General features: G+C 44.1%; 1 protein-coding gene across 1 annotated transcript; it reads left to right on the top strand.

Annotated features, from left to right (window-relative positions):
- Positions 1-1,465: 1,465 nt before the first annotated feature.
- On the top strand, positions 1,466-8,618 carry si:dkey-174i8.1 (arylsulfatase I). Its single transcript, XM_061911248.1, has 3 exons — positions 1,466-1,938; positions 6,402-6,734; positions 6,824-8,618. The coding sequence occupies exons 1-3, from the start codon at positions 1,649-1,651 to the stop codon at positions 7,908-7,910; spliced, it is 1,710 nt and encodes a 569-aa protein (XP_061767232.1). The 5' UTR covers positions 1,466-1,648; the 3' UTR covers positions 7,911-8,618.
- Positions 8,619-9,287: the final 669 nt, after the last annotated feature.

The raw sequence follows: 9,287 nt of genomic DNA, 5'->3' as shown, positions 1-9,287 counted from the left end.
TCAGATTCAGACTCGCATTTCAGCGGCTAAAGCGATTCAACAGATTATGCATGTATTGAAACGGATGGTTAGAGAATGGAGGCAGATAGCGAAAACGAAATTGAAGAAGAAACTGAAGCTATTGAGCAAATAGTTATTGACGCTATTCGGCCATGTCTGCCTTAGCATCGCTGGTAAAATGTGCAGACCAAACGATCGGGAGTTTCGCATCTTGTGACACTGGAGCAACTTAAATCCGTTGATAGGTAAGTGTTTGTTTGGCATTAAATGTGGGTGGAGGGAAACGCTGGATGCAAATTTAACTACAAATGTACATACAGCCAGCCTAAATAGTATGTTAGCATCGATTAGCTGGCAGTCATGCTGCGACCAAATATGTCTGATTAGCACATAAGTCAATAACATCAACAAAACTCACCTTTGTGATTTCGTTGACTTTATCGTTGGAAATGCATCTGCAGGATATCCATACATCTCTGTGCCATGTCTGCCTTAGCATCGCCGGTAAAATGTGCATACCAAACGATCTTGTGACACTGGAGTAACTTAAATCCGTCGATTGGTAAGTGTTTGTTTGGCATTAAATGTGGATGGAGAGAAAGGCTGGATGCAAATATATCTACAAATGTACATACAGCTAGCCTAAATAGCACGTTAGCATCGATTAGCATGCCGTGCTAATCGATGCACACTCTACGTAAATCAACTTGAATCCGTCCCTAATCGTGTTGTTACTCCCTCCGACAACACACCGACGAGGCATGATGTCTCCAAGGTACGGAAAACAGTCGAAAAAACGGAAAATAACGGAGCTGATTTGACTCGATGTTTATAATGTGTTTGAGAAAATGGCGGTTGACTACCTAGGTGACGTCACATCGCTCCGAGAGCAAATAATAGAAAGGTGTTTAATTCGCCAAAATTCACCCATTTAGAGTTCGGAAATCGGTTAAAAAAATATATGGTCTTTTTTCTGCAACATCACGGTATATATTGACGCTTACATAGGTCTGGTGATAATGTTCCCCTTTAACCGTGTAAGAAATTGTCCAAAGAGAGGGGCCTTAAACGATGGTTGAAAGTGTGGCTGAAACGGGGCTTAGGTGAAATAATTGTTTGTTTAAGGGGTTTCTTGGCTTAGTGTAGACATAACCTTGGTCTGACAGGTTTGGGAATATAGATTTAAAAAAACTGTATTAAATATTATTTTGCTTTTTTGAAAGATTTTATGTGCATTTATCTGTTTGTGTGACACCAATAAATTATTTGATATTTTCAAGTCTGAAACATTTGGGTTGTATGCCAGTTTAATGAATAGTGTGTGCGTGTGTGTGTGTGTGTGTGTGTGTGTGTGTGTGTGTGTGTGTGTGCGCGCTTCAGTTGCCCGAAGTTTCCAGCCAAAGTGTGATGCGTCCACAAGCCCGTGGAATGTGTTAAGGTACTGCAAAGGTGGGTCTCTCTGACGCACAATCAAATGCTTACTCACGACTCTTTGCCCCTCTATGCATTATAACCTCCACCTACCACGGTATCTGGCTCCAATTTACCCTTGTGTAATACTACTTTTGGGTTCGGATTCCCGAAAATGGACTGATAGGACTTTTGGGAAAACGACCGATCAGCAGACTGAGTAGAGCAGTGACCGAAGATGAGGAGCAATATCTTCTTTGCATTATTCCTGATTATTTGGGAGATCTGGCTCCAAGGCTTCGGCTGTAGTGGGGAACCAGAGCCCGGCACAGGAAAGTCGCCAGGGCTCAAAGCTCCCCATGTCATCTTCGTCATGGTGGATGACCAAGGTTATGGTGACATCGGCTACCATGGCTCAGATATTCACACTCCTGCACTCGATCAGCTGGCAGCGGAAGGGGTCAAACTTGAAAATTATTACGTCCAACCAATCTGCTCACCCTCTCGCAGCCAGCTCATGACAGGACGGTAAGTCATTAACCATTTATTTTTTTAACGTTATATAATGGAAAAATAGGCTACCATATCTAGGGATACACGATAATTGGAATTTAAACCCTTACCGATAACCGATATTTTCCAGACCCTTACAACCAATAACGATAACCAATATTTAAGTATATATATTTAAACAAGATTTTGAGAGACAAAATAAATCTAACAGTTTACACTTTTGCCCAATGTGCATACACTAGAGATGTAACGGTACACAAAACTTTCGGTTTGGTACGTACCTCGGTTTAGAGGTCACGGTTCGGTTCATTTTCGGTACAGTAAGAAAACAACAAAATATAACTTCTTTGGTTATTTATTTACCAAATTTGTAAACAATGGCATAATATACATATTAGGGCTGCGAATCTTTGGGTGTCCCACATTTCGATTCAATATCGATTCTTGGGGTCGTGATTCGATAATATATTGATTTTTTCGATTAAACGCGATTCTCGATTCAAAAACGATATTTTTCCGATTCAAAACGATTCTGTATTCATTCAATACATAGGATTTCAGCAGGATCTACCCCAGTCTGCTGACATGTTAGCAGAGTAGTAGATTTTTTTTTAAAAGCTTTTATAATTATAAAGGACAATGTTTTATCAACTGATTGCAATGATGTAAATTTGATTTAACTATTAAACGAACCATTATTTTATCTTTGTGAAAACATTGGACACAGTGTGTTGTCAAGCTTATGAGATGCGATGCAAGTGTAAGCCACTGTGACACTATTGTTCTTTTTTTTTATATATAAATGTCTAATGATAATGTCAATGAGGGATTTTTAATCACTGCTATGCTGAAAATATAACTAATATTGATACTGTTGTTGATAATATTAATTTTTGCTTCACTACTTTTGGTTTGTTCTGTGTCGTGTTTGTGTCTCCTCTTAATTGCTCTGTTTATGGCAGTTCTGAGTATTGCTGGGTCAGGTTTGGTTTTTGAATTGGATTGCATTGTTATGGTATTGCTGTGTAGTGGTTTGTTAGAATGATAAAAAAAATCAATTTTTTTTTGAAAATGAGAATCGATTCTGAATCGCACAACGTGTTCGATTTGATTCGTATTCGAATCGATTTTTTCCAACACCCCTAATACATATATACACACAGGGTTCATTGCCAGGGTTAATGTGGTCAACATATATAAAATAAAAACTAAATAAGATAAGGCTCAGAATGTTTTTTTAACAAAGCCTTTCTACATATAGTGCTTTTTTGATTGATTGACTGAGACTTTTATTAGTAGATTGCACAGTACAGTACATATTCCATACAATTGACCTCTAAATGATAACACCCCAATAAGTTTTTCAACTTGTTTATGTCTGGTCCACGTTAATCAAAATTAAACTGCCTCCAGTTGTTGCTCAGAAGAAATAAAATGACAAACAAGTTATTCTACATATAAAAAGTACAACATTAAACAGTTTCAAGTCAACTCAGCCACAGGTTAACCCCCCCCCCCCCCCCCCCCCCCCCCCCCAGCCTGGCTAACTTACTAGTAAGAGGATATACGGGCTTATTGTTCTTCCACCATAGAGGTGGGTCAAAATCTAGTTTTAATGCAATAGAGCAACCCCCCGTGACCCCGAACGGGACGAGCGGTAGGAAATGGATGGATGGATGGTCTTAACTCTGCTGCTATAAAAACATTTGTTTTTGCTTTAGCCCTGCCTGACTGGCCGAGGAGAGGCTGCTTGAATGCGGTGTTTGCACCACGCTCCTCTTTCTCTTCATTAAAGCAAGGTTGATTTGGTGGTGGTGCCGCTTCAAAGGGGTTAGCCTGTTTGACGTGTTGGCAGAAGCATACCCTACTGCTGCCGAACCATGTCGGCAAACCTCCGTCTTCCGTTGTTGTATCGCACCCCGAAGCTGGAGTGTTCCCAAGGGGGGAGATGTTAACGAGGCAGGAGGATCTTCCAGCTCTGACTTTTGCATGTTGCCGTGTGTTGTGCCTCGCTCTGCATTGTTTACACAACCTGCGGTGCGCTACCTAATATGTCCGTTTGGAAACTCGTTCGGTACACCTCCAAACCGAACCGAAACCCCCGTACCGAAACGGTTCAATACAAATACACGTACCATTACACCCCTAGTATACACACTAACCAAACATATATACATTTATTGTAGGGATCAGTATAATACACTTCCTTCTTTAATGATCCATTGAAAACAATTAGAATCATCAAAATGTTGGAACTTATTGATATTTAACTTTTTCAATTCTTTATTTGATATACTGCATATCAAGTAGCTATGCTGCCCAGTAGACAGCATTGAGGAAGTGTCTGACAGAAGGATGTTGACGAAGTTCACGACCATAATGCCCAATCCCTCTCAACCCTTGCCTGACATGGAGTAGATCCTTTAGCATTACACTGTTAGATCCACAGTGCTGCAAGGAGCGCCACCGCAGGTCTTTTCTAACCACAGCCATAAGATTTTACAACGCATTTATGTGATTAGTGTGATCTGTTTTTTCAAGGTGTGCAATATAGGTGTTATGTTTTATTTCTTATCTATACATGGCCCAATTGTTAGTGCGCAATATGTATCATTTATGACTCATTTTTAGTTTTTCATTACGTTTTACTTTTATTACTGTGTGTAAAAATCTGCTCTGCAATCACGTATTTCCCATGGTGGGATGTATAAAAATCGATTCTATCGTGTTCTGCATTGCCATTAGCAACAACACGGAAACAAGTGGGGTCACATCTCTTGTTGATTGACAAAGATAAAGTTGTATTTTTCCCAGACAGTAATAAAGTAATAAAATCGTGCAACAAGTGTTTGCTCCATAAAATGGCAACATTACATTATAGAACATGCAGTAAAGAAATCAGGTTTTAAATGATAAAGTGCATTTTTTTCCACTAAGAAATCATAAAAGGTGTCTTTGTTGAATGTGGCTCCAGATGAACCATGAAGTTAAACAAAATACTAATTTTGATGTCAAGTACTTTTGCATTTTCTTTCAAAATGTTTGCCTTTTGTCAAAACACTTTCTCATCAGGCCCATGGCTTTAGGTTTGCTGCGGTCGCCACTATTAACCCTCGGTCTTGGCTTAGCAGCACAGACAGCATCGTACCATCAATCCATCCATCTGCTTCCGCTTATCCGAGGTAGGGAAGCCCAGACTTTCCTTTCCCCAGCCACTTCGTCCAGCTCTTCCCGGGGGATCCCGAGGCGTTCCCCGGCCAGCCGGGAGACATAGTCTTCCCAATGGGTCCTGGGTCTTCCCTGTGGCCTCCTACCGGTCGGACGTGCCATAACACCTCCCTAGGGAGGCATTCGGGTGGCCCCCTGACCAGATGCCCGAACCACCTCATCCGGCTCCTCTCCTCCCAGATGGCAGAGCTTCTCACCCTACCTCTAAGGGAGAGACCCGCCACCCGACGGAGGAAACTCATTTCGGCCACTTGTACCCGTGATCTTGTCCTTTCGGTCATGACCCAAAGCTCATGACCATAAGTGAGGATGGAAACATAGATCGACCGGTAAATTGAGAACATTGCCTTCCGGCTCAGCTCCTTCTTCACCACAACGGATCGATACAACGTCCACATTACTGAAGACGCCGCACCGATCTGGCTGTCGATCTCACGATCCACTCTTCCCTCACTCATGAGCAAGACTCCTAGGTACTTGAACTACTCCACTTGGGACAGGGTCTCCTCCCCAAGCCGAAGATGGCACTCCACCCTTTTTCCGGCGAGAACCAAGGACTCGGACTTGGAGGTGCTGATTCTCATTCCGGTCGCTTCACACTCGGCTGCGAATCGATCCAGTGAGAGCTGAAGATCCCGGCCAGATAAAGCCATCAGGACCACATCATCTGCAAAAAGCATAGACCTAATCCTGCAGCCACCAAACCGGAACCCCTCAACGCCTTGACTGCGCAGAAATCCTAGCATCGTACTGCTTCCATAAATCTTCATGTCAGTGAATTTTAAGGTGACCTATTGGTTTTCATTGCGTTAAAGCTTGTCTTTAACCCTCCCCCTTTAATTTCTGCAGAAGAAGTTTTGAAAACAGCAAGTGAAATGTCTTTTTCTGACATGCTAAAGAAAGTACACGCCGATGACTGTTAGGTCGTGATGTTTTGCTCTGTATACAATAAATTGCGCACGCAGTATTATGACATCACAAATATGCGACCATATTGTAGGGGAGGAGTTGAGGGGCCGGACGGCAGTACAAGCCGATCATGCTAAATTGTCTAATCAGTTGTAGAATTAGCTATTATACCACAAAAATCCCATACTATATTGTAGATCAGTTAAAGTGTCACGTAAATATTTAATGATAAAAAAAAAGTAGAGTGAAATCTTGCTGCAGCCATTCTGTCAAATATTTGTTTTTGTTTATGACCAACATAACACCAAGCTTTTTTCTTTATCTCCTCACTTTGGAGCCAGCTACCAAATTCACACCGGGCTCCAGCATTCAATCATCCGGCCACGTCAACCTTTATGCCTTCCCCCAGACATCCCCACCCTACCCGAGAGCCTGACCAAGGCAGGTTACGCCACTCATATGGTGGGCAAATGGCACTTGGGCTTCTGCAGGCCCGGATGCTTACCCACGGGACGAGGCTTCCAAAGCTTCCTCGGGACGCTCACCGGCAGCGGGGATCACTTTTCCTACCAGAGCTGTGACGGGGCGGAAGCTTGCGGATTTGATCTGCATGAAGGAGACAGGCCTGCATGGGAGCTGGCTGGCAATTACTCAACTTCACTTTACATTGACAGGTGAGTGTCACAGTTGGTTCAGGCTTTTTTCATTCCAATTAAAAATGTTGTCAACAGAGTGCATTAAAACATGTTTCCTCTATCCACAGAGTGAAGCAGATTCTGAGGAGCCATGACCCTCAGATACCCCTTTTCCTCTATTTGTCCCTTCAGGCTGCACACACACCTTTGCAGGTACCGGACCACTTCCTGCACCCATACAGTTCTCAGGGTAATCGTGTCAGGCGTCACTATGCAGCCATGTTGAGCTGCTTGGATGATGGGGTCAGCCAAGTGGTTCAAGAGCTGAAATCTAGCGGACTCTATAATAACTCAATTCTAATCTATTCCTCTGATAATGGCGGGCAGCCACTGTCCGGGGGCAGCAACTGGCCACTAAGAGGTGGCAAAGGGACTTACTGGGAAGGTGGCATCCGAGCAGTGGGCTTTGTCCACAGCCCCATCCTGAAGAGGAAGGGTGTCATTAGCAAAGCTCTGATCCACGTCTCTGACTGGTATCCCACTTTATTGGCGCTGTCTGGGACCGAACAATCCCTCCATGGTCTGGATGGCCATGATGTGTGGGGTACCATTAGCGAGGGTTTACCATCTCCTCGCACTGAAATCCTTTTTAACATCGACCCAGTCTCCAGGAAGCCCGGGGAGCCCTATGACAAGGCTTTGGTGCTTAACGGCTTTGGCATCTGGGACACAGCAGTGAGGGCAGCCATTCGTGCTGGCGATTGGAAGCTTTTGACCGGAAACGTGGGTGATGGCGACTGGACTCCACCGCAAGCCTTCGCAGACGGTTCAGAGAGGTGGCAAAAACTGGAAAAGAGGCGTAACAAGGTGGGGAAGTCGGTTTGGCTGTTTAACATCTCATCTGACCCTTACGAGAGGTCAGATATGGCCAAAGCTCGTCCTGAGATAGTCAAGCATCTTCTCACCAGGCTGGCAGAGTACAACCAGACTGCTGTGATGGCAAACAATCCCCCGGACGACCCTTTGGCAGACCCTGAGCTGCACGGTGGTGTATGGGGCCCCTGGATAGGCCTTGAAGGCCAAGAGCATGATGACGGGGAGTGGGGTCTCAGGAAAGAAAGAGTGACAAAAGTGAAGCAGTGCAAGTTATGCAAATTGAGAGCCCTTTTTAAAAAGGTGGAGTCACGTCTGCAGAAGAATGCTGTATTCTTCTGAGTGCTGTGGCGAGGATTGTGGTAGGATGAAGAAGCACACATTTTAAATGACCCAGTCATTTGAGGGGAGCTTAAGGGGTCTATACCAACCCCTTATTTGATTAATTGACCGAAACAGTGGAATGTCCGGCGCTCACTAGAGATCAAGGTTAGCAGATAAACAAGGAACGCATTTATTATTTTGTAGTCAAGAAAGATGACAGAATGCTTCCCTCTAGCCCTCTCAGGATGAGAGAAAGACACCCCCAGGTGTAGCTATTGTCACCCTATTTTCCATAGGCGTACATTTGATCAAATCACAGTTGTCTGAACTATAACAACCATGCAAGGTCCACTCCCTGTTACAGTGACAAGCAGACAACCTCTAAAGCCGCTTCGATATTTCTCATGGCGTCATCAGCGATCCCATACATGACACCGTACCAGCAGAACCACGAGATACCTTCCCGAGTGTAGTTTGATAATGAATATTCAGCTGTCCTCATTTGCTTTTTCATTCCCCCTCTGGTCAACTCCCCCACACTCCCCCATCGCCCTCCCCCAGCAAACCTCTCCCTTGTGTTTCACTTTTTCTTATTTTCTTCTCTGCTCCTACTCACTTCGGGTTCTGTACAAAGCGCCATGATGCACAGTTTGATAATAGAAGAGAGAAGTGATACGTTCATCTGTATAGGTATACTGTACATGATTGCAATAAAGTAACTTTGAATACCCCTCACATGTATTTATGTTTGTACTGGGAAAACCTAGACTGGACAAAAAGCATAAAACAGGTTTAATTTTCATATTTTGTAGGTCAGTAGAGCATACTTGTAACCCTCCAGGATTTTCCAGGAGACTCCCGAAATTCAGCACCCCTCCCGAAAACCTCCCGGAAGAAATTTTCTCTCGAAAATCTCCCGAAATTCAGCTGGAGCTAGAGGCCAAGCCTCCCCCTCCCAGCTCAAACATGCACAGTTCGAAGCTTAAAAAGGAGAATTGCAGGCGGATCTGACGGCATTTAAAGTCATTTTTAAAAACAACTACTAATCCTCCTCCTTCTCGACTGGACGACCGCGGAGAATTAAAGTAGGAACACTCCAGAGGCAAAAGTTCATTAAGAAAGGCGGACTCACAGGCTCTTAGCCACGTTTTCGTCACACAGAGGAAGTCAAGTCCGCGGGAAGTGAAGAAATCCTTCAGGATAAACGTTTTGTTTGTCAAAGATTTTGCGTTCACAAGACCGAACCTGGCGGGGGCCAGCACGTCCAAGGGCGCAGCTAATCCAGGTGGGGCCTGACACACAGCCGGCAGGTGTCGGGGGAGAGGAGCCACGAGGCGGGAAAGGAAGGCAGGAATCCGGCCAGGTGAAAAAGCTGACTGGGACGTCGAAAATCCA

The sequence above is a fragment of the Nerophis ophidion genome, linkage group LG09, assembly GCF_033978795.1.
Source record: "Nerophis ophidion isolate RoL-2023_Sa linkage group LG09, RoL_Noph_v1.0, whole genome shotgun sequence".
Taxonomy (NCBI): Eukaryota; Metazoa; Chordata; class Actinopteri; order Syngnathiformes; family Syngnathidae; genus Nerophis; species Nerophis ophidion.
Note: the sequence above shows the minus strand (reverse complement) of the source record. Positions and strands in the feature narration are given on the sequence as shown.

Excerpts from the sequence above, each read along its gene's own strand:
- si:dkey-174i8.1 (XM_061911248.1), top strand. The coding sequence starts at position 1,649 with ATGAGGAGCAATATCTTCTTTGCATTATTCCTGATTATTTGGGAGATC. Across the intron at positions 1,939-6,401 it reads AGCCAGCTCATGACAGGACG|CTACCAAATTCACACCGGGC; the intron begins GTAAGTCATTAA and ends CTTTGGAGCCAG. Across the intron at positions 6,735-6,823 it reads ACTTCACTTTACATTGACAG|AGTGAAGCAGATTCTGAGGA; the intron begins GTGAGTGTCACA and ends CTCTATCCACAG.